This window comes from Lacerta agilis, chromosome 2, assembly GCF_009819535.1.
Source record: "Lacerta agilis isolate rLacAgi1 chromosome 2, rLacAgi1.pri, whole genome shotgun sequence".
NCBI classification, from domain to species: Eukaryota; Metazoa; Chordata; class Lepidosauria; order Squamata; family Lacertidae; genus Lacerta; species Lacerta agilis.
Genome location: NC_046313.1, coordinates 100,344,098 through 100,369,413, shown reverse-complemented (window position 1 = coordinate 100,369,413; position 25,316 = coordinate 100,344,098). Strand labels below are relative to the sequence as shown.

At 44.9% G+C, this 25,316-nt stretch overlaps 1 protein-coding gene across 2 annotated transcripts in view; it reads right to left on the bottom strand.

The window, feature by feature from the left end:
- Window positions 1-25,316, bottom strand: part of FAM107A (family with sequence similarity 107 member A) — a 57,827-nt gene that overhangs the window by 17,401 nt on the left and 15,110 nt on the right. The window contains exon 2 of one of the 2 annotated variants that reach the window (XM_033141331.1): window positions 15,839-15,902. Coding sequence is in view for 1 of the 2 variants with exons in the window: in XM_033141332.1 (XP_032997223.1) it covers window positions 11,614-11,692 (79 nt within the window). In the remaining variant the exon portion in view is untranslated. Of the gene's footprint in view, window positions 1-11,613; window positions 11,915-15,838; window positions 15,903-25,316 lie in introns of those variants that run through there. The other variant, XM_033141332.1, reaches the window with a different exon arrangement.

The following is a 25,316-nucleotide window of genomic DNA, read 5'->3' as shown; positions in this document are numbered from 1 at the left end:
TGCCAGAAAGATTTTATGGATCTCAGTGCAGAGCTCAGAGTGAATGAAGCATGAACATACCCAACAAGCTGAGTGAGTTTCAGACAAATATTTACTCGGGTATTTACAAAAAGGAGAGGTATAGCAGGTTTTTGCTGGACCTCACCTTGCAGAAGCACGAGTTTCGTAAGGAATGTGTGGTTCTCTTTGGAAACAAAGGGAACAGTTTCTGAATATTGACGTGGCAAAGCTAACAGGGCACGTAGCACTCAATAACTAGGATCTTGGTGTTTTTTTTTTGTAGTCATCAACATTTTGAATCTTACACCTGGATCCGGAACTTCCTCCTGATAGCTTCTGCCCTTAACCACAAGGCAACATCATTAGGCCGTGGAGTAGAGGGGCATTTTGACGTGCAGAAGCTCATTATGACATCCCCAAGGAGAGTCCAGAAATGCCGCCAGCTCTGTTGGTCTACTGTATGTATTTGTACACACATGCACCAAAGAGTAGCAGTACACAATAATACCCCATTTATTAGGATCAGCATGGCTGTAATCCTATTCACAACTCCCTTGAAGTCAGCTTCACTGATTTCAGTGCTTACTACATAGGTTCAGCTTGCGAATATACTGAGCTTTGGCACACGACCTTTGGGCTGATAAAATGCAACGTTTAACTTTATAATGCAAACGATCTTGCAAAGAAACAGCTAGCATGAAGTAGGAACGCCCAACAAAGAAAAGGGAAGCTGTGTCCAATCTCTGCTTAATTATTTCCCTCTTTCTCTGATTTCCCCTCTTCTGATCACTTACCGACCAACTTGAAAACCTCATTGTTCCCTCATTCACTTTTGCTTTTCAAAAGGAGCAACATTATTCCTGCTACAGCACTTTTCAGCGCACAAAGCATTCTGCAGTTTTGGGTGGAATCTACACACACGTTAAAAACGCTGTGAAAATCCTTTTTAAAAAAAATTGTTTTGAAAAATTCATTGAATTTGCTATAGCTCATGTTCGCCACCTGGTGTCACAATTTTATATTGCACTTTACGTCGCATTCAAAACGTTTCATTTGCAAAACGTTTTATTTCCTAATATAACAGCCCTACCATTCTTTTCACCAATGAATGTTAACTCCGATAACAGATATATCAGTGACCTCTCTTACTTGGCATCTCATGGTCTCTTGGACCAAGATGGCAGCAACACCTTCTTGTTACACACCTGTCTCATAAGAGCAAAATCAGGGCAGCTGGCGATGCTGATCTCTATGCCGAGAGATAGCCAAGCCCACTGCAGTTCAAACTAGTCTTAAGACCACATCTGACAGAATTAGATTAATCACACTGGCAATCATTTACAATCTGTTTTGGGTATTTTGTAATGTTTTAGACTCCATGGCAACTAGAGGAGAAGGTGGGTGGGAGAGAAAAGCATTTTAAAATGTGAACGATCTCTGCTAGGGAAGGAATATCTGACAAGGAGGGTCAGACTAATACAGATTGATGCAGGTCCATACAGGGGCAGGTGGTCTTTCAGGTAACCTGGTCCCAAAAGCTGTCCAGGGCTTTTTATTTGTTAGCAACAAGGCCTGGAACATGGCCCAGTAGCTGATAGGCAGCCAATGCAGTTCTTTCAGCACATGTGTATCATGTGGACATCCAAGTGCTCTGACCAAGAACCACTCAGTGTGGCCGAGTCTTTGGGGAAATCCAACCTGTGCTGAGTTTTCAGCAAAATCAGACCATGGCAAGGCAGTTTCACACTGCCCTGAGTCAAATTCAACCTCTGCATGCTGCCACACACATATTTATATACTGAGGCACTAGAAGGGTTGTGCTCAACCCCAACCCACGAGTGCTGATGTCACAGCAGCTGCTTCTCCACAGTTGTGAGGAGCAGCCCAGGATGCTGCTGATGGTGGACTGACCGCAGATAATTCATTGAAAAATAAATAAATAAAAATTGAACCTATTTTTTTCCAGCCTTCTAAAAAGAAGCATCACGCTACAAAGGCCATTTCCATGTTTTGTGGCATGACAACAATTGGCTGAATAAAGTGTTCATGCACATGAAAGCTCATAGCAATAACAAACATAGTTGGTCTGTAAGGTGCTACTGGAAGGAATTTTTAAATTTTGTTATAACTGCTGAGCTTACTCCAAATCAACTAAAGCTCTAACATTTTTACAGTGTTCTTTTTTTAAGGCTTCCATTCTTCTTTAAATCTTTTCTCTTCTTGCTCTATAATTCTGCTGGTTAAGATTGCTAATTCTGCATATTCCATTAATTTCATCTGCCACTCATCCTTTGTAGGTACTATCTCTTCTCTTCATCTTTGTGCATATAGGATTCTCGCTGCTGTAGTGGCATACATAAATAAATTTATTTGTTTACTTGGCACCTCAGACCTCATTATTCTTAACAGGAAGGCCTCTTTGGAAAAGTCTTCCGAAATAATTTTTTCAATTCATTATATATCATTTCCCAATATTCTTTAACTATTCTACAGGTCCACCACATGTGATGAAAGGTTCCATCCATAGCTTTACACTTCCAACATTTACCTGATTCTGACTTATACTTTTCCTTAAGAGCACGTCAGGCCGTGAATTTTAATCCTGTTTTCCACAGCTTCCCCCACAAATCTAACTCTATATTGTGGCCCACATCTATAGCCCAAATGATCATCGCCATTTTCGCCATTTCATCCTTTGTCTCTCATGCTGACATTTTTTAGGGCAGACTTTCCTTAAGTTAAAAGCTTGGTTTCTGCTACTTTAATTGCTTTCTGTTCAGCCACCTCATGAAGAGAAGACTCCCTGATGTTGGGAAATGCTGGGTGATAAGTGATTAATTGCTCAGTAATTAGGTAGGTTCTGTTCACTGCAGGGAGAAGCTTTAACAGCCGGCTTTCTTTTACTGTATTACATTTTGCTTTCTTTCTTTTGTAGCAAAATTATATTGTTTTAGCTACCTAAGAAAAGGGGAAAATGGAAGGAGATGATGTAGTCAAAGCTCTACTGCAGTGGAGGAGCATATTAATTAAGAGGTACTTAATCATTATTCCTCACAGTCATACTGAACAGGAAGCAACAGAATGGCAAGAAGCTACAAAGAGGAAGCTATTAATTATTTTTTCAGGGGGCCTTGGCTGAACAGGGCTTATTTGTGACTGAACAATACTGAAGGGTTTTGGCCACTTCGTAGGGCATTGCTGGGTAACTCAGTGCTATATGCTGTGTTGCCTGAAGCCACTATTTAAATTAGTGTTAAACTGGTCTGTATAGTTAAAGCTATGGTTTTCCCAGTAGTGATGTATGGAAGTGAGAGCTGGTCCATGAAGAAGGTTGATTGCCGAAGAATTGATGCTTTTGAATTATGGTGCTGGAGGAGACTCTTGAGAGTCCCATGGGCTGCAAGAAGACCAAACCTCTCCATTCTCAAAGAAATCAGCCCTGAGTGCTCACTGGAAGGACAGATCCTGAAGCTGAGGCTCCAATACTTTGGCCACCTCATGAGAAGAGAAGACTCCCTGGAAAAGACCCTGATGTTGGGAAAGACTGAGGGCACAAGGAGAAGGGGACGACAGAGGATGAGATGGTTGGACAGTGTTCTCGAAGCTACCAACATGAGTTTGACCAAACTGCGGGAGGCAGTGGAAGACAGGAGTGCCTGGAGTGCTCTGGTCCACGGGGTCATGAAGAGTCGGACATGACTAAATGACTAAACACCAACAAAAGTAGTCGGCCAGCAATTTTTTTTATGCCTTCATGAGGGCGAAGCAAAAGTAGCCCTCAAAGGTGAAATTCTAATGTTGGAGTGAGTGAATTACCATATTGGAGGGAGTGGATTTACCACATCAGATGAAGCAACAGACTATTTCACAGTTTTTCTTACTTAAAAAAAAGCTGCAACCAAATTAAGTAGCCAGGGCTGTGGTGCTCCTCATTGCCAACAGAATTACCTAGTGCAAACAGTGCTATGACGGAGCTTGTTGTTGTTCATTCGTTCAGTTGTGTCCGACTCTTCGTGACCCCATGGACCAGAGCACGCCAGGCACGCCTATCCTTCACTGCCTCTCGCAGTCTGGCCAAACCCATGCCAGTAGCCTCGAGAACACCGTCCAACCATCTCATCCTCTGTCGTCCCCTTCTCCTTTTGCCCTCTATCCTTCCCAACATCAGGGTCTTTTCTAGGGAGTCTTTTCTAGGGTCTTTTCTAGGAAGCATCTTCCCCATTATTTGTAAGAAGATAAAGAAAGGGAAAAGGACTGCCCCAGCTGAGAGGCGATACAACACCAATGGACTAAATCAAGACCATTTCATTTGATTTAACTTAAATTGGTCCCCTTCACATCTTGTTGCACAACCTTGTCAATCCTGTATACTAGGGATGAGGAACCGTCATCCCACAGGCCAGTCCTGATCCGCGAATGGGTCCAATTTTGCCTGCAAGGCCATTTCTCCCAAACCACACCCACCTGCCCACCAGCTGACGTCACTGGTCAGTTTATGGGTGGGAGGTCAGGGTTTTGTCTTGCATTAGCTGCACACCATGTTCCCAGGCGGAAACAGCCAAGGCAGCAGAATTTTACCCCTACTCATTGGCGTTAAAGCTCTCTGCAAAAGCACTCTTTGAAGCAGCTCTGTTTTAAGCAAGTGGGTAGGTGGGTGACAAGAGAGGATAATGGAGCCTTTTCTCCCCCACCATCAGTTCCTGCCCGCTCTCTTAAAGGAGAAGCCTGGGGCTGCTTCAAATACCATTTTTGCTAAGGCCTTTAAGACAACTCCCCATGCTCCTGTTTCAGTCTCTGGAGGCTGAAAAGGGCGTGCGGATGCTGTCGTAAAGCCCTTTGCAATAGTGCTTTCTGAAACAGCTGCCCCAGTTCTCCTTTAACAGCAAACTGAAGCTCTCACGTTACTTTCCAGAGAAAGGGGCATTGCTTCAAGTACAGATACAATATGCGTCCCTGAGAAGTGAGACTTGGAATCTTTTCTCCTTGACTAACACAGCTGGTGTTTCCAAGAAGCTGACATTACATTGGGCCATCAAACAAAAGTAGCATTTATCCTGCCAAAGTACAGATATTAAATACAAAAGGGTTTCCATGCCAACTTGAACTCTCCCTTCTCCTTTTCAAGGTTTCGGTGACCAAATCTGATATTTTCCAAACTCTGTCAAAAAAACCTTGTCCAAATAAAATGAATTTTAGAAATAATGCCTTTTTTAAAAAAAAAAAAGAGAGAGGGGATGAAGGAAGGTGCCTCACCTCAGCTTGAAAAGCAGGAATACCAAGCACTGTGGAGATTTTGAAGGTGTAGAAGAATATCCCTATTTTACAAGTCTGCTGAAGCCCAACTCAGTTACACTACAATTGGAAATGGCTGACTTACAGCACAATCCTAACTTACCATGAATACTCATAAGTAAACCCCACTGAATTCAATGGAGCTTACTCCTAATTGGTTTAGTTAGCAGCTCAGTCTCACACTCCATGGTATGGGTAGGTCGGAATCTACTGACTGATCTCTAAAGGATTTGCAGTAGATTAGCAAATTGAATTGTTTAAATATCAACCACCTCGGGCCCTACAACTTATCAGGAGAGGCCCTCTTGGCGGTGGTGCTTCTAGTTACGGCCTGGATGGATTTCCTCTGCGACAGGGTCTTCTTGCCAGTGGCTCCAAGTGATTTTAAAAAACATTCCTGTTTACCCAGGCATTTGACGGCTGATAAGACACAGGCCATGGCAACCGTGAAATTCGTGACAGTGGGGGTATGTGATTGTTTCTAAATGTTCATAGATGTTCTAAATATATTAGGATGGCTTTAAATATGTTTTTAATTTTAACTCTATTTTAATTACCTTCAGCTCTGAGGTTTGGCAGCCTGGGATCCTTTGATGGAAATTTAATGAATGAATAAAGGCAGAGATGGCCAAAACGGAAAAAAGGGCAGTTTCCTTTCCTTTTAAATTAAGATGGTAAGGATTTCACTCTGGTCCGTCACCCAAACCTTGCCCTGTCTGGCCAATGATTGGCCCAACCTGAATTCCAGTTGATGGTGGGCTATCCTGCCCTACTTTGTGGCTGAACAGACCGGCCTAGGATGGAGAGGCCTCCCCCCCCCCCCCATGGAGCCAAGGCCCTTCCATAACGGGCTGCAACTGGGTAAGAGGCCATTTTGGTAGTAAAATCAAATTTTGAGTATGTGGTCAGAGGCGGGACCCTGGTCCTTAATTCTACATTTCGTGGTCAGGCGAGTGGGTTACTGTGGGGGGCTGGTGATAAAAGCCCATATGACTTTGGGGGCACCAAGTGCATCTGGACTCTTATGACATGTTTTCAAGTCTGCAAACAGGATACACATTCCACTGTGTCAAAAAGCCAAATGCCAACAGATAGTTTTTCATGCGGCTGAGGAGTGGCTGATAATTTATTTCATTTCCATTCCGCAAGCCGACACAAAAAAAGGCAAAACTTCGCAGCACACAATCCTCCCCATTGTTTCTGAAGGTTCTGCTTTGCAGTTTCCACAGTGTAAGCCAATGTGCTTTGTACAATGCGGCCTACTGCCTAGTAAAACGTGTTTAGGATTGCAGCCTTATTGTATTCGCAGATCAGCAAAGAAGAGAGTCGGATTTCTGAAAGATTAGGGCTAGAGGAGTGGTTTGCCAACTGAAGAGTCGATTAATCCCCTTGCTTTTAAAGTTACCATAATGCCCAAACCTCAATATTAATGCCTTTTTGAGAATACTGAAGGCGAGAAATATGAAATAACCTGCAATCTAGGCAACCTCCCGCCCAGCCTCATTGTTAGATTGAACCTGTGTACAAACCATACTTTTAAGCACATTTAAGGGGCATCTCCACAAGGTATCCTGGGAACTGTAGTTTGTTAAGGGTGTTGGGAATTGTAGCTCCATGAGGACTAAACTACAGTTCCTAGTATTCTTTGGGGGAAGCCATGTGCTCTAAAGGTAGGGTGTGTATGCCGCCAGAGACATACTTTATATTCTGTGCTTCATTTAGTGCCTCAGTAACACACCTGTCTTAGGCATGCTAATAGAAATGCGCCACAGCCTTCTTCAAACTGGTGCCCTTCAGATGTCGTTGAACTTCAACTCCCGTCAGCCCCTGCCAGCGTGGCCAATGCTCAGGAATGATGGGAGTTGTAGTCCCTGGAGGGCACCAGTGGACCTCTTAAAACAAAGGCTGAGGATAAGTAACAGCGTTTCTTTACCTCAGCCGGCGAATGTGCTGAACAGCAGAACTAACGCACACCACAGGCCAAGACATTCTGCTGCAGCTTCCTTTCCTTGACCCTGTTCTTCCTCCACTTCTGCTTATAACCACATTATCTGATTAGGGATGTCACCTGAAGATCTTAACATACAGGGGGAAAGGGACAATTTCCCCACATCATTAAAAGGCGGTTGGAGGATGGATGGCGGATAACAGATTGAGGTTGAATCCTGACAAGACAGAAGTACTGTTTTTGGGGGACAGGAGGTGGGCAGGTGTGGAGGACTCCCTGGTCCTGAATGGGGTAACTGTGCCCCTGAAGGACCAGGTGCGCAGCCTGGGAGTCATTTTGGACTCGCAGCTGTCCATGGAGGCACAGGTTAATTCTGTGTCCAGGGCAGCTGTCTACCAGCTCCATCTGGTACGCAGGCTGAGACCCTACCTGCCCGCGGACTGTCTCGCCAGAGTGGTACATGCTCTAGTTATCTCCCGCTTGGACTACTGCAATGTGCTCTACATGGGGCTACCTTTGAAGGTGACCCGGAAACTACAACTAAACCGGAATGCGGCAGCTAGACTGGTGACTGGGAGCGGCCGCCGAGACCACATAACACCGGTCTTGAAAGATCTACATTGGCTCCCAGTACGTTTCCGAGCACAATTCAAAGTGTTGGTGCTGACCTTTAAAGCCCTAAACGGCCTCGGTCCAGTATATCTGAAGGAGCGTCTCCACCCCCATCGATCTACCCGGACACTGAGGTCCAGTGCTGAGGGCCTTCTGGCGGTTCCTTCATTACGAGAAGCCAAGCTACAGGGAACCAGACAGAGGGCCTTCTCGGTAGTAGCACCCGCCCTGTGGAATGCCCTCCCACCAGATGTCAAAGAGAACAACAACTACCAGACTTTTAGAAGACATCTGAAGGCAGCCCTGTTTAGGGAAGCTTTTAATATCTGATGAATTATTGTATTTTAATATTGTGTTGGAAGCCACCCAGAGTGGCTGGGGAGGCCCAGCCAGATGGGCATGGTATAAATTTATTATTATTATTATTATTATTATTATTATTATTATTATTATTATTATTAAAGTAGTAAAACAAACAAACAAAGACAATATAAGCCCCATCCCTGGGGTGACATGACGGATATCCCTTGATCTGCATGGCAAGCCGCTTAACGCGGAAATATTTTATACAGACTGTGTGGGTCAGTGGTACTGCCTTGCATGAAAAAGGTTTAATCCCTGGCATCTCCAGGTGAGGAAGACTGGGGAAATCCTGGCTGGAACCCTGAGAAGCTGCCCATTGCCAGTCAGTGTGGGCAATATTGAGCTATGTGGTATAATAAGGCAACTTCCGACGTTGCCCTGTTTCCTTCAAATTAATGTACGGAATTTGCTGCTGCTGGTGACTAGCTTGGATGGCTTTAAAGGGGGATAATACACATGAGTGGTGGAGGAAGAGGATGAGTCTATCAGTGGCTGTCAGCCGCGGTGGCAAAATGGAACCTCCATTTTCATATCACTCGGTGGGAAGCAACGGCCAGCAAGAGCGCTGCTTGAGGGCTTCCCAGGGGTATCTAATTGGAAACCGTGTGGGGAACTGTACAATGGAACTGATGGGCCTTTCATATGATCCAGAAACGGGGCCCTTTTTAGTCTCTTAATTAGGCTGGATGCAACCTTTGCAACCAGACCTCTGGCTGCTGGATGTCCTGCGGTCCTGTTTTGGAAATGGAGTTACAGAAAATTGCATGGCTGTGCTGGAGAGAGGCAGGGAGCTGGTAGGAGGTTTGGAACACGGGTGGGAAACCGCTGTATTCTGTGAGCAAAAGAATCTGTGAACACGGAAGAGTTTGCAAATGCTCAAAAGTTACGAAAAGTTAGGCATCAGGTGAAAATACTGCTTTTGAAGCAGGGCCATGGCTGATTAAATCATATATGGCCTTTTAAATGTGTTCGTGGGTGGGGTTTGTTGTTATTATGCTATGCATTTTGTATTTTTGTTTTGTTTTTTATGCTGTAAACTGCCCTGTGATCTTCAGAAGAAAGGTGGTATACGAATTTAATAAATGATGATGATGATGAACAGAATTGCAACCTGGAGTTTTCGCCCCACTATAAATTTTGAAAATTGAGTTTGTTAAGGGTGCTAGGAGTTGTAGCTCAGCGAGGGATAAACTACAGCTCCCATGATTCTTTGAGGGGGGAGATCCATGTGCTTTAAATGTACATTGTATACTCAGCCTGATGAAGGACTAGGAGAAACAGTTAATGCCTTGTCTCCTAAGGTACATTCCTACTCTAGTTTTGGAGTCTTTGCTAATCAAGTACCACGCACAAGATTTCTTTGCAATCATGAGGTCTAGGACCTTGATTCTTTTTCTTAAAAAAAAAAGGACCAGAGCTTTGATTTTCAGGATAGACACTGAATGAGGAACAAGATTCCACGCTTGTGAACTGAACTACATGGACTCCAGGCCAAAGCTTTACGTGCTTTTCACTGTGTGCACAAGAGTTCCTACATGTATAGGTTTCCCTGTCCACTTCAATTCTAGAGCAGCCCTGTGCAAGTACAGTGGTACCCCGCTAGACGAATGCCTCGCAAGACGAAAAACTCGCTAGACGAAGGCATTCGTCTAGCGGAAGGCTGCCCCGCAAGACGAAAAAGTCTATGGGGCTGCCTCGCAAGACGAAAAATTTTCGTCTTTTTTTTTTCCCCGTTTTGCGGAGCGCGGCTGTCATTGCCGCTCCGCAAGACGAAAAACCCGCTAGACGAAAATTTTCGCAGAACGAATTATTTTCATCTAGCGGGGCACCACTGTACAGTCATTCCTCTTCCTAATTCCCTGAATATGGAATTTCTTGTAGGCATGGAGTCGCATGAGTCTGAGGATTAGGTAGGCTGCTGCACACCTTGGTGACCCTTAATTCTTTTCAACCAGTTGTCTCTGCAATTAATTGCTTATCCAATCATCTCCAAACTTCTCGCACAATATGCCCATTTAAGCCAACAGTGACTCTGAGCTATTCCTTTAATCACAGAGCTTTTGCTTCAGCAGATTGTGGGAGTTTGGCTTGTGCAGAGATTCCCACACCATGCCCGTTATCTGCCAGCAAAGAGGGAAAAAACTGAGCATAACTTTTGACGGGGCACCATTTGCTCTCCCGTCACTCACCAGGCAATGCCCTTTTTTCAGGAACAAAAGCTCCCAAAGGAAGAGCCAAGCCCCCTTTGTGCGGGCCGCATGTGAAACATTAAATAATTAACCACATCTAATTTGCCCGTATTCATAATGCAGCAAAGCGCCTGGAAACTGAGGCTGACTTCATCTTGGGTCATCATCCTTCCTCCTTATCAGGTCTCAAGGTAAAGGAAGATTAAACTCTATTGCACCTGCACCTGGCTAAACCAGCTTATGCACATGGGAACCCACCCTTAGCTAATACAGGTGCAATCCAACTTCCTATTTAAGTGAGTGCGGGGCTCCATCTTCTCTGGGAAAAGAAAGGTCTAAAAAAACTGCAGTTATATAAATACGCCAAGTTACATATTTGTCCTTCCCCTGATGAGTTAACACAGCGAATCATTTTAAATGCCTCTCTGAAATGTCAAGCATGCTACTGTTCACCAAAACCACTCCAGTAGCCACCAATATTTTTCTAAAAATATAATTGCAAAGAAGCAGTGCAGCAATAATGATTCCCCACCTCTAAAGAGTATAAAACAAATCTCTCCAGTCCTGCTGATACAATATATTCAATATGAAGAAATACTATGTAAGCTAAATGATCAAAACAGCTACTGTATTAACTTTTGCTAAGCAGTGACGGGTGTCCGGGAACAATACAAAAATTACCGATTTGCATCATCACGTCATCATTAATTAGATAATTAACTAGGCACCTCACAGAAACAGGGTCTACTCCCTCAGCCCCAGCTGACAGCGCAGAGCAAATTGTCACAGAAAGTTCAGCGCTGGTTTATTTGCTGGCAGTCTTCCAGAAAGAAAGAAAGAAAGAAAGAAAGAAAGAGAAAATATCTTTCTAAATGCAATTAGCCTGATAAGTTTTCAAGTTGTGTAATGCTAGAACTATGCACAGTGAAATCTTTTGCAGCTGAGAAAGGCTTAAAAGAATCTGCCACCAAATTCAAACATCTCAGGATAGCGAAATTCAGTGGACGACGAGAAACAAAAGGGGGACCCATTTGTATACAAGAGGGATTCTGCAATCCAAGAGAGAAATTCCTAGGCAGTGTGAGATCTACAATCCCTGTTGTCAAAGAAAATAGGGGTGTGTGCGTGTGCGTGCTCTGCTACATACCCAGTGTCATATAGATATCTTGCACTGTGCTGCTCAGAAAACACCCTCATGTTTGCACTTACCTGATTTGACTAGCATTGCTCTGTAAAGTCCAGTCGCCCCAGGTGGGATCCTCACCTGGTCTTCCATCCTCTGGCTCATTTAGGCTTTCAGGTCTCTCGGTTTCTCTCTCTCAGCTCCCTAGCACTGACTTAAGCCTCTCCCTCTTTTCCGCACCTCGGCATGTTTCTAAGCGTGCATGACTTTTTGGCAGTATACTGCTAAGCTCTTTCACTTCTGCAAAGACCTTTTCAGAGGCGACGAGAATAAGCGGTCACGTGACCCTGCGAGCGGCTGTATAGTTGCTGCCCTCCCCTGCTGACAAGCACATTCTGCTCTAACAAAAACCATTTCCCTCAGATCCTGTAATATATTACATTACTTACTGTGCAAAAAAAGAAAGAAAGAAAGTGCATCAGCCCACACCTCTTAAGAAGGGGGCACTATAGACTCCCTTTTGCACTAGGTTTGTCGGGCATGCTGTGAACTTTGTCAGTGCCTTCAATGTTTAAAAATAATATTTTGTGTTCATTTCAGGAAACACACACACACACACACACACACACACACACACACACACACATATTGGGAGGTGGAAAATAAATTAGCAAGTGGGCAGCGTAGTGCAAAACAATGATTTCAAGGAGCTGAGGAGTTGCTAGAATGGCAATTTAGACAGGAACGTTTGCCGCTTTCCTCCTACGCCTGGAATAGCAGATGCCAATGTCAGAATTAGCACCCAGGTCACAGCAGCCAAAGAGACTGCTTTGTTTGACAGGTGCACTCTGAACACTGTTCGGGGGGGGGGGAGAGAAAGAGAGACCAAGTTGTTGGGCAAAGCCATAGGGGCACATGAAGTTTACCTTAACCTGACTCAGGATGCTGGCCCGTCTAAGCTCACTATTGTCTATACTGCTCCCAGCCCAACCTGGAGATGCTGGGGTATAAATAAATAAGGGACATTCTGCATGCAAAATAAGTGCTCTGGCATTGAACCGCAGTCCTTTCCAAAGTTTCTCAAACCCCAACTGTGGTTGGACTACCACTCCCATCATCCCTAGCTAGCAGGGCCAGCGGTCAGGGATGAGGGGAGTTGTAGTTCTACAACTGCTGGGGACCCACGTTTGAGAAACACTGGAAGCTGATGGTTCCCTACAGTCCTCAGTCAAAATAAGCTAAGTGGTGACGAGTCCCTGTTTCTGGGTCACAGCCTGCTCACTACCAAGGAGGAGTGCTGCTAGGTGCTTAAGAGACTTTGGGTACACACAGGCCCTTAACACAATGTGGCACGTAATAATTTATATTATCATCAAACTGTTGAATTTGTAGTTGTGTGCGGAAGGGAGGTCAGTTGGTGGTATGGGGTTCCTTTGTTGTGCTGTGTATCGTGAGGGGAATAGTGTTTGTATGAGGTATGTTTTTCTTTACATTGCAATGCAATGTAGTCGAAGCAAAATTCCAAGTATGGTTGATACTTGGCCAATAAAAATAAATTATTATTATTATTATTATTATTATTATTATTATTATTATTATATGTGCAAATATATAAGGGGGGGGGAACTCTGGCTGCCAAGGCTTACTGGGAATTATGTGCCGACAGAATTTTCCAGGTCCGGTGTCCTGGATTGGGCCCTCCCCTCTACCTGCAACCCTTTGGCAAGAACTGCTGCCTCATGTGCCCATTAAAGGTAAAACAAGGGCCGCTGGGCAAATTAAGAGGGCATTATGTAGTGTGTCTGGTCCTCTGTAAGCAAAGTTTGTGGGTTTTTTTTTAACATCTTAACTTTTCTGGTTATTCTTTTCTGCAAGCTGCTCTGGGTACTTTATAGTAGAAGGGCAGGGTATAAATGCTAATTAACGACCAAGAACAACAACAACAGGTGAGGAAAGAAGAAGAAGAAGAGTTTGGATTTGGGTTCCAGGATAGGGGAGGGTTTGCCATTAACCCATTTGTGTCCTGTACAGGAAGAAGAGTAGAGAAGAGAAGAGTTTGGATTTGATGTCCCGCTTTATCACTACCCGAAGGAGTCTCCAAGCGGCTAACAATCTCCTTTCCCTTCCTCCCCCACAACAAACACTCTGTGAGGTGAGTGGGGCTGAGAGACTTCAGAGAAGTGTGACTAGCCCAAGGTCACCCAGCAGCTGCATGTGGAGGAGCGGGGAATCGAACCCAGTTCCCCAGATTACGAGTCTGCCGCTCTTAACCACTACACCACACTGGTGGGCTGATGCTAGGCCCCAGTCACTGAGGTAATTGGGCAGGGCAGGGTCTTTCCTTAGGGTTGCCATACATCCAGGTTTTCCTGGACATGGCCTCTTTTGGGGGGCCCAGCATGCCCCTCTGGGCGGATTTTTGTATTTTACATTAAATAACTTTTTTATTTTATTTTTGGGGCTGTGCTAGACCTGGTGATGACTCCGCTGGCCGCCAGGCCTTGCACGGACCTCTGGCCTCCCATTGTCTGGAGACGCAGTGTCTCATGAGCAGGAGAGCGAAGACAGCAAAGGTAAGAGAGGGGAGGGAAGGAGGGAGCAAGCAGGTGGGCGAGAAAGGGGTCAGTGGCAGGGAGGGGGCGAATGACGGAGATGCAGGATGGTGGGGTATGTGTGTGCCCCAAATGCGTCCAGGTTTTTGCACTTTGGAATATGGCAACCCTGCTTTTCTGCTCTAGCTCCTGTTGGGTCACATGTTGTACGGGTGAGAATTAGGTACATATTTCAGGTTCTTCCCAAACTTTCACCATTTAGTAGCAATAGTAAGCAATGTAACTTACAACTAGGGATGGATTAATGTATCGTTTTTGGTTTCTCTCAGTTTCCCAATTTTCTTGTTTTTTGAGTTCCATTCACCACATTTCCACATCCGTCTGCATTCTGTTTGTTCCTTACAGTCCACGTGAAAATTCATCAGAATCTTGTGCGGATTTCCCCTAGTACACATTTCTGTGTGTGGTGTCTTTAGGATTTGTGGTTTATTTACACATATATGCAACCTGAGGGAGAGGCTTGCAGCATTAACACCCCAAGAAGGCTTTGCTTCTCCCATAGCCATGTGCGCCAGGTTGTGAGGTCACACACGTGCAATGGGTCTCCACAATGTTGGGCGCAACCTTGTGCCTCTCGGTGCTTGAAATGACTTACGGTACATAGCCCTCTGTATCTTCCTGTGTTGCTGCTTAGCTTGAACAATAGCTTAGCATCATGCTCTGGACCAGTGCCTATTCTCCACTTAACCTGAAAAGAAGTGTGTTAACGGCTGCTGCAAAGGTGTTGCAATGCAGAGTGGAAGTGAGATGAGCTTAATAAGGATCTTTTTATCATGTTCTCTGTTAATTTATGCCTACAAGTGAAGATGACGCTTTGCAATACCTCACATGCCATGTGAATGGCCTAGGGACATTTAAAGATCAGCTCCTACACGGAACCACCCTTCATTCCGAGCACAATTGAAAGTGTTGGTGTTGACCTTTAAAGCCCTAAACGGCCTCGGTCCCGTATACCTGAAGGAGCGCCTCCACCCCCATCGTTCAGCCCGGACACTGAGATCCAGCGCCGAGGGCCTTCTGGCGGTTCCCTCATTGCGAGAGGTGAGGTTACAGGGAAGCAGACAGAGGGCCTTTTCGGTAGTGGCGCCCACCCTGTGGAACACGCTTCCACCAGATGTCAAAGAAATAAGCAGCTATCCTATTTTTAAGAGACATCTGAAGGCAGCCCTGTTTAGGGACGTTTTTAATATCTAACGCTGTATTGTTTTAACATTCATTTGGGAGCCGCCCAGAGTGGTTGGGGAAACCCAGCCAGATGGGCGAGGTACAAATAAATTATTATTATTATTATTATTATTATTATTATTATTATTATTATTATTATTATTATTATTATTATTATTATTATTATTATTCCCCCTTCGCTAAAAAAACATTTGGAAGCTGCAACCGGCCCAAAGTTTAGCTGCCATCGTTCTTACGAGAGTGAAGCAGTCGTTCCCCAGCTGGTGGCCTCCAAATATTGCTGGACTACAGTGTCCATCATTCGTTCGGAGATTGGGGTGGTGTGCAGATTTATGTTATCAAACCTTGAAGAGACCGCTCCTAGTCAGGGTTGACAATACTGAGCTAGACGGAACAATGGTCTGGATCAGTATAACACTACATCCAAAGTTCTGGAGGGGGCAGGACACTTATGTGAAGAAAAAGTCTCAAAAACTTTGGCCCACCTGGGCTCATAGTTATCTCAAACACTCACCTGAGCCATTGATAACATGATTCCCGTTTTCCTTGTGACACTTGGGCTGGAGGGAGTATTCTTTCTAGGAAAAAGGAAAATAATTTGTTTATTGTTTAATTTACATTTATTTAAACCTTTGAATTGTAGCCTCCTCCTTGTATTGTTACGGTAAGAGCTTGATCCAAATGTTATAAAAGTATGTGCAATGTGCAATGTCTCTCTCGTATTTTTTCCATGTAACATTTTTACAAATCAGTTTCATTTGTTGAAACATTAGGAAGAAAAGGGGGAAAGAGGTGGGTGGGGTGGGGAGATATGTGGGGTGGGGTGGGGTGACGATGTTTCTATTTTACTTAATATATGTAGGATTTGGTGTCAGCGTTGCTTGTGCAGGTTCTCTGTTGTTTGCTTGTGTTCCTTTGGTTGTGATAGAGGTTGGGGTTGGCGTAGGGTGTGAATGTTCATTTGTGGTTGGCTGTGGTGGACTTTGTTTTCATGTGTGAGTGGGGTGGGTGAGTGTTTTGGATCAGGTTAGCCATATTGATTTGTATGCTGTTGGTGGATTTTTGTCATTGTCTTGTTGGGCTGTGTGTGTGATATAGGGGAGCCATACCGAGGTGAAGGTGTCTTCTTCTATTTGTCCCCATGTCAGTTTCAGCTTATTGGTTAATTTTTCTAGTAGGGCTGTTTCCCATACTACAGTATTTGGTACCATTGGTCCATGCTTACTCCTGACAGGTCTCTCCAGTGTCTGGTTATGATTGATCCAAATGTTATATAACCCACATAGTGTTCTTGCTAGATCTAAGATTTTTGGGGGGACATAATGGGGTGGGGGTGGGGAAAGGAAAGATACCTAAAAGACCGTATCCCCTCAAATGAGTCTGCCTTGGTAAGCACACTTGGTAGGGACAAGGAACAGGGCCTTCTCCCAGATTTGGAACTCCCTCCCTAGAGAAGCTAGTCTGGCTCCCTCCTTGTTGCCCTTGCGCCAGCAGCTAAAGATCTTCTTATTCCAACAGGCTTTTGAGAACTAGATGCTTTTAATGAAAGGACTGGAGCCGCGTTGTATGGTTTTAATAGATTTTATATATGTATATAGTTTTAAGTCTATCAATGTTTAATTGTTTTTTAATGATTGCTTTTTCTGTGTCTTATTATTATAAATCAGGCTCTAACATCTGCAGGGCCATGTAGGGCTTTTCAAGTGAATCAAAAGTTGAAACACTAATTCAGGAGTAGTAAGTGTGGTGGTCTCCAGCTGTTGGACTTATACTCTCAACAGTCCCAGCTAGCATTCCAGATGCTGGCAGAGGCTGATGGGAACTGTGGTTCAACAACATCTGGAGATCACAACACTGACAACCTCTGCCCTAAGGTATACAAATGATGTATTTGCTATGCTAAGTGTGCATCCTGAGTTGTGAATAAAAGTTATGCACCTGAGTTAAAGTGCACTGGTAAACATGTTGACTCAGAGGTTGCACTCTGGTCGGTGAGGTTTAGTCTCCTATGGGTGAGTTGAGAATCACAGCTTCATAGCACAATCCTATGCATGTTTGCTCAGAAGTACACCTTGCAGCGTTCAACAGGGCTTACTGCCTAGCAGGTTTGTTTAGGATTGCAGCTTTTATTTTTGCAAAAATTCCCTGGCATGAAACCAAAATATTAGGGGGAAGCTTGCAGCTGGTTTGCCATCATGTATACCAACAACAAACTCCATGTGCCTTTCTTTTTACTTTTTACTTAAAAGCTTTCATATACCTCTTAATATTCTTTAAAAAAAAACATACAACTAAGCACTGCACAATCTAAAACAATTTAACAGTGAAACAAAAACAAAACTGAAAACCAGTAAAGCAGCAATATAGATAACGGTATTTAAAACATATAAAAGTCAGAGGAATCAAACATGTACAGAAACATCTAATCTTATGGGGCAGGGAAAGCCTGGGCTCAACGAGATGGCCAAAACAGCACCACCTACACACAAGAAAAGTACTTGGGAAGTACAGTGGTACCTCGGGTTACATACGCTTCAGGTTACATACACTTCAGGTTACATACTCCGCTAACCCAGAAATAAGAACTTTGCTTCAGGATAAGAACAGAAATTGTGCTCTGGCAGCGCAGTGGCAGCGGGAGGTCCCATTAGCTAAAGTGGTGCTTCAGGTTAAGAACAGTTTCAGGTTAAGAACGGACCTCCAGAACGAATTCAGTTCTTAACCCGAGGTACCACTGTAGAGAAGTCTTGGGAGGAAAAGAAGCCCAAGGGGAGAGCCCTCCAACAGCCCAGTAGGGAATGAGCATGTTCAGAAGTCACAGAACATATGTGTGTCTCTGGGGAGGAGGAGGAACAGAAAACAGGGATGGCGGAATAGAGGAATGGATTGCAGTGATCTGAAAAAAGGGACTGTCTGACTGAGAGGAAACGAACAGGCACACTCCACGCTGCAGTATTTTGTTGTAGGCCCAACTTCTTGTACTAAGAAGTCTTTGCTTACTTAACCCAAAACTAGTGTACAGTACTATCAAATGGAGGGCTTTCTATTTATAAAGTTTCCAGGTATGTGGGGGTGGGGTGGGGGTCCCTGTAAATGTGATTATTGGGGTGTCGAACTGGCGTGAACAATATCTGTATCTCACCAAATGTGTTGGTCACCCGCAGCCCCTGTCAGTAACATGAGAAAGAGGAAGCTTTAATTTTCACCCTTCCATACACTGGGTTAATTCTACTTATTTACACGGCATAACCACTTCAAAGCGTGGAATGTTACCTCGACCCATTTAACCCCGAGCAGAGAGTTTAACAGGAGTGGGTTTCCACATCAAAAACCGGGTTGTTTTTTTTTTCAGAAGTTGTGCGAGCTAAGACCCCAATTTGGCACCTAAATTAGGAAAATAATCCCAACCTATGCTCTTAAAGGCTTCTGCACAAAAAGCCTTTGTGTTTCTCCAGGGCTCCCTGAAGGTTACTGTGTGTCAGCGATGCTGGTTGCCGGGTGATGTTTATCTGGCGCTGCTCCTTCGGACAATGCTTTTCATAGTCAGAGGACTTCTCCTTCCTGCGATAGTACTTGTGAGACTGGGGTTCTTTGCACTTGATATCCTGAGACGCTGTAACATGAATACTGCTGGGTCCCAAGATGGCAGCAGCAGCAGCAACCTTGGCCAAACTCCCCTCCACCCTTTCTCCTTGCTGATTTGCCAGGCATGGAACGTTCCATAAAAGTTTCTTTTATGTGAGCTAACGTCACAGGCGCAGTGTGCTCTTATCTGGTGATACGAAGGGAAATCATAGGTAACTTCTGTGTGAGGGAACACATGCCGGAAAGCCAGTGTGGTGCATTGGTTAAGAGTGCATAGCTGTCAACCCTCCCTGCTGTTTCCCAATGCTATAATAAGGGAATTTCCCGCAAAAAAGGGGAAAGGTTGACAGCTATGTGAGTGTCAGACTGGGACCTGAGACCAGGGTTCAAATCCCCACCTGGCCAGGCAGCTCTTTGTTGCGCAGCATAAATTAATAACGCAGAGTTTTTCCGTGAAATAATAAAAGCTTTAATGGGTTAAAGTAAACTTCTTCATAAAGAACATGGTTCCAAATAGTTTGACTGATATTGTGGCAGTGGCCCAAAGGGCCATAATGAATGTGACAATGTGAATCCCTATAAATCCTTGAATATGCTTCTTTAGAGAAGTTGTGGTAACCTGTTGCTTTAAGAAACTGATGATTTGGCAAGAGACCATCCCCACTGGGATAGAAAAACAAGCAAATATGTCAATCACAAAGCTGCAGCTCATAAACTAGAACATAATTTGATACATGGTGCAAATGGCTACACGTAACACAGGTTCCCAACACGCATACTAACAAAATGTAACGGATTATTGAGAATCAAGGTTTACTTAGCAATGCTGATTGCGCATGCGTATTAAACTAGAATGAGGTAATGATTGTACATGCGTATTAAACTAGAATGATGTAATGATTAACTTGATTGGTTAAATTGAAATCCTTTGTTTGAAGCGTTATAAATACCCCTACCCGGACCTTTGGGCGGGGTTGCAGTTTTGCGAAAAGATTCGACTGTAACCTATTGCTTTGCAATAAATAACAATGGACTCCTAAGCTCCTCTTGTCTCTGAGTTTTATTGGCCTAACTCAGAATATAGGCCATTTCGGCCTACAACAATATTACATACTGACTCTGCTCACAACTGAGGCAGACAGACTCTTGACTGAAATCTTATTGAGAACTTAACTGACACACAGAGAAAATGGCTGCTACTTTTAAGAAGAACGAGTCACATGTCAGAGTGACTCAGCAGTTAGTAGTTAGGCCTGAATAACTTTAGGCCCGAATGATTGTGCAGTCCCAGCACTTCCCAGCCTGCTTTGCTGCTTCTGGTCTCATGTGTCTTTGTCACACGACACTCTTTGGGTGACTTTGCGCCAATCACTCTCTCTTAGCCAAACCTACCTCACACGGGGTTGTTGTGAGGATAAAATGGGGGTAGAGAACCATTTATACTATCCTGAGCTCCTTGGAGGACAAATGTGGTGTTATAAATGTGATAAGCAAATGGGTAGGCCTGGTCCTCCTCGACAGTTGCGGAGCTCTGGAAGACAGTTCCTAGTTTGTTTCAACACTCAACTGCCTCCTCTCTCCCTCTTTATCCCCCCCTTACTTTCCCACTGCTCCTTCAAGCCTGAGGTCTCTCCTTCTGAGGCTGGATTAAGTACGGCTGGAACTAACTACACAGCCTGGGAATAAACCCCCTGCCCACCGGAAACACCTGTAAAAGGAAGTAGAAAGCAGAGGTTGCCATTTGGGCAACCGGGTTCGCGTCTCCGCTCCTCCACAGGCAGCTGCTGGGTGACCTTGGGCTAGTCACACTTCTCTGAAGTCTCTCGGCCTCACTCACCTCACAGAGTGTTTGTTGTGGGGGAGGAAGGAAAAGGAGATTGTTAGCTGCTTTGAGACTCCTTAGGCTAGTGATAAAGCGGGATATCAAATCCAAACAAGACACTGTCATTCCATCAGTATACCTGAACCCTACCCAAAGGCCTGGGCAGAAAGGTGTGTCCTCACTTGCAGGTGAAGCAGAAGCAGTGTTGTGGTAAGACACATCTCAGAAGGGAGGTCATTCCATTGCTACACTGCCTCTACTTCATTATCTCCTCTTTTGTTTTTAATGACAGCCAGTGCTTCTTTCTGGGGGTACGCATGCCCCTAAACATTTTATGAATCTAAGTTTGGCTTCATTGAGGGGCAGTATTTCAATATGAGTAGGACAATGAGAGTACCCCTAAACATTTTTTTTAAAGGAAAAAAGCACTGATGACAGCAACTGGAGTCGATGCAGCAACACTTAGTGGGTAGGAGGTGGATTTGGCCCCAAGGTCTCCTAGTTTCTGACTATGGATATTTGTGATATAAAAAACCAATGTCAAATACTGTGACAAAGCAGATGCACACTTTCCCTTCGTTCTGACTTTTTCTTTCTGCCCGCAAGTAGAATGCAGGGTCTCACTTAGGTCGTCAAATAATGCTTGTTGGCTAAAAGGCACACTGTGTACTGCTTTTGTCCCTGTTTGTATCTATATTAAATATCTCAGCACAATGAGAACAGCTGCTTCCGTGGAGGAGGAGATGTCACGGCCGTTTCCTTTTTATCAGTTTCAGACCACATATTGGAAGGAAATATACACATTGCTTGCAAAAAGCACACACACACACACACACACACACACACACAAAAACACCTTTCTGCAACATAGAAACCGATCTTGTTTATGTAAATGAAGGTCACATCCACACTGTTAACACTTCCCCCAAAGAACTTTGGGAACCGCTAGCATATCCAACATTTCTCCAATGAAAATTTGTTGTCGTTTAGTCGTTTAGTTGTGTCCGACTCTTCGTCACCCCATGGACCAGAGCACACCAGGCACTCCTGTCTTCCACTGCCTCCCACAGTTTGGTCAAACTCATGTTGGTTAGCTCCGAGAACACTGCCCAACCATCTCTTCCTCTGTCGTCCCCTTGTGCCCTCAATCTTTCCCAACATCTGGGTCTTTTCCAGGGAGTCTTCTCTTCTCATGAGGTGGCCAAAGTATTGGGGCTTCAGCTTCATGATCTGTCCTTCCAGTGAGCACTCAGGGCTGATTTCCTTCAGAATGGATAGATTTGATCTTGCAGTCCATGGGACTCTCAAGAGTCTCCTCCAGCACCATAATTCAAAAGCATCAATTCTTCAGCAATCAGCCTTCTTTATGGTCCAGCTCTCACTTCTATACATCACTACTGGAAAAACTATAGCTTTAACTATACGGACCTTTGTCAGCAAGGTGATGTCTCTGCTTTTTAAGATGCTGTTAATGAAAATAGGGATGTTCTATTGAACAACAACAATTTTATAATTTAAACCCCGCCAATCTGACTGGGTTGCCCCAACCACTCTGGTCAACTTCCAATATATATATATATATATATATATATATATATATATATATATATATATATATATATATAGCATTTCCCCATACAGAGTTGCCTTCAGATGTCTTCTAAAGGTTGTATTTCATCTCCTTGGCTCCTTGGTCACATAACTCCACATCCTCCAACATTTCTCTAATGAAAATAGGGACGTCCTAAGGAAAAGTGGGACATTCTGGGGATTTCAACTAAAACTCCATCTCTTAGACAAATCGTAAAGGGAGCCCTATCCTTGTTTACATCTGGTTATAGATCCATTTTTGATCTGCAATTAAGTAATCAGTTAATTATCCAAACTAATTAAACCAATTGGCATTTACATCTTTGGTATGTATTACTGCAAAGCTGGGACAAATAGGTGGAATCATATCTTACCAATTCTTAAACAGCTGGTTACTAAAGTGGCTGTGTGTGGCCTACTTAGGAGAGTCCTCTGTTTGAAGGGCTGTCTGGTCCAATACTGGTTTAAAGGCAAAATAACCACAAGAAGTGAATCTGCTCATCAACAGTTATGCACCTGGGCAGCTGAGTAGGCACACAGGTCATTCGCTCACAGTCTCCCCCACAGGACCGGCGCTAGGGCTTCTTGCGCCCTAGATGAACCACCTTCTGGTGCGCCCCCCTCGCCAAAGCCTGCTTTAACGGGAGGTGGTGGTGGTGGAGAGGCAAGCAGCAGCTTCTCCGCTGTAGCGGAGAAGCTGCTGCTCGCCCGCCCCGCCCCCGCCAAAGCCTGCTTTAGCGGGAGCCGGGGTGGTGGTGTAGGGGGCAAGCAGCACCTCTCCGCTACAGCGGAGAAGCTGCTGCTAGCCCCAGGGCCGTCTCAGGCACATCTGCTGCCATGGCGCGGCGATCCTTCCAGTGCCCCCATGCGTCCGGGGTGTCTGAGGGAGAGGGCGGGCGGCGCAAGCACCCGGCCGCCCATGAGGGCAGGGGGAGGCTGCCGGCGGGGCCGCGTGGCTCCCCCCACTCGCTGCGCTCGAAGACGGGGCTGGGTGGCTGGCTCGCAGCCCGCCCGGGAGCAGAATGGGTGGCAGCGGCTGTGCCACCAGCACGCGAACGCCCGCCTGCCCACCCGCCCGTGGGGGCAGGTTGGGGAGGGGGTGCCTGGTATGCCGGGCGGCTCACGGGGGCACCCCTGGGGGGCCGGCGCCCTGGTGCGCCATGCCACCAGCCCCAATGGACGAGACGGGGCTGGCTAGCCCGTCCTGCCCAAGCCTGGCCAGCGCTCCCTCCATTTTGGCGCCCTAGGCAATTGCCTAGTTCGCCTAAATGGACGCGCCGGCCCTGCTCCCCCACTATAGTGGAATATACTGAATTGCTAACTGAATTACTGTATGACGAGGTTTGTGTTCAGCATTTGGCAAAAAAATAAAAATAAAAAATACACAATGGAGGTGCCAGATCCACTGCTGTGGGGAGGGAATTGCACAACTTTGGAGCTACCTCAGACCTATTGAAGTTAATAGACACGACAAACTAAGGTTCATCAGTTTTAGTGGGTTTACTCTAAGTAGGAATGAGCTCAATATAACCCTGGCTGTATAGGATTGCTAGCCATTCTAGAGGGAAAGATGTGCTGCTGAGTCATCCTGCTCAATGCCCCCGCCTTTGCTTTGTGGTCAAAGAAATGAAATATAAACCAACCCCCCCCCCTCACACTGCTGCAATCTAGCTAGGGAGGTATGGATGGCTTGTTTGGCTTCTTGAGAGGGAAGATAGCATGACAAAGGACCTTTCAAACAAAGTCTTTCTGGTTGATTTAATAATTTGTATGTAGAAAAATGAGGGGGGCAGAGAATATTTAGGAGGAGCCAGGCCCCCTAGCTCCCCTGTGAAGGTGCTTTTCTGAGTGCTCCTGCTGCCACAAGTGAGGTGGGTGATATCTGAGGAAGGGGACTCCTTAGTTTTGGCTCCCTGTTAATGAAATTCTGCCCCCTGGAAGACTTGCCTGATGCAGGTGAAGGTCTTACTTTATCAGGCTTTTAAACTGTTAAAACTGATAATTTTATTGCTGCAAATTTGTTGTTGTTGTTGTTGTAGTAGTAGTAGTAGTAGTACCCTGCCCATCTGACTGGGTTGGCCCAGCCACTCTGGGTGGCTTCCAACAAATATAAAAGCTTGTATCTATCTATATCTCTATTTTTTTTATCTTGTGTGCCGCATAAATGTGGAAGAAGAAGAAGAAGAAGAAGAAGAAGAAGAAGAAGAAGAAAAAGAAGAGTTTGGATTTCATATCCCGCTTTATCACTACCCGAAGGAGTCTCAAAGCGGCTAACATTCTCCTTTCCCTTCCTCCCCCACAACAAACACTCTGTGAGGTGAGTGAGGCTGAGAGACTTCAGGGAAGTGTGACTAGCCCAAGGTCACCCAGCAGCTGCAAGTGGAGGAGCGGAGACGCGAACCCGGTTCACCAAATTACGAGTCTACTACTCTTAACCACTACACCACACTGGCTGTGTGGCATAGATTTTTTTAAAAGTACTAACAGGGCTGACCTATGGCATAGCTACTAAAGCACAAGGAAAATGGTGTGTGCAGAGAGCACTCGGCCATTTTATGATTCTCTTCTATCAAATTGATCTTGCGACTTGTTTTTCTGAGAGCTAACATTTCAAATTTCCTGTGGAGAGAAATACAGCATGACGTGAGGTGGCGTGACACCACCGAGTCATCTGGTTAAAACCGTTGCACTGAATCATAGCCGGCTCGTCTTTCTCGGGAGCAAGTTAATTAACTAGCATCAAATCAGGATATTACACTGAATCTAATAAAATATACTCCTAGGATATGTGTGTTATGCGCGTGTGAAAGTGTATTGAATGTATTTCCTGCTAAGGGCAGATGAGCAAGATCTTAAGATATTTTAACCTCCCAGCTTTTGTGCTTGGAAATTAACTTATTATATAATGGTAACTATTAGAGCATTTTATTAAGAGGTGAGCCTCTTCCTACTTTAATGGCTAGCGAACTCTTTCCAGGCTTAATTCAAGATTATG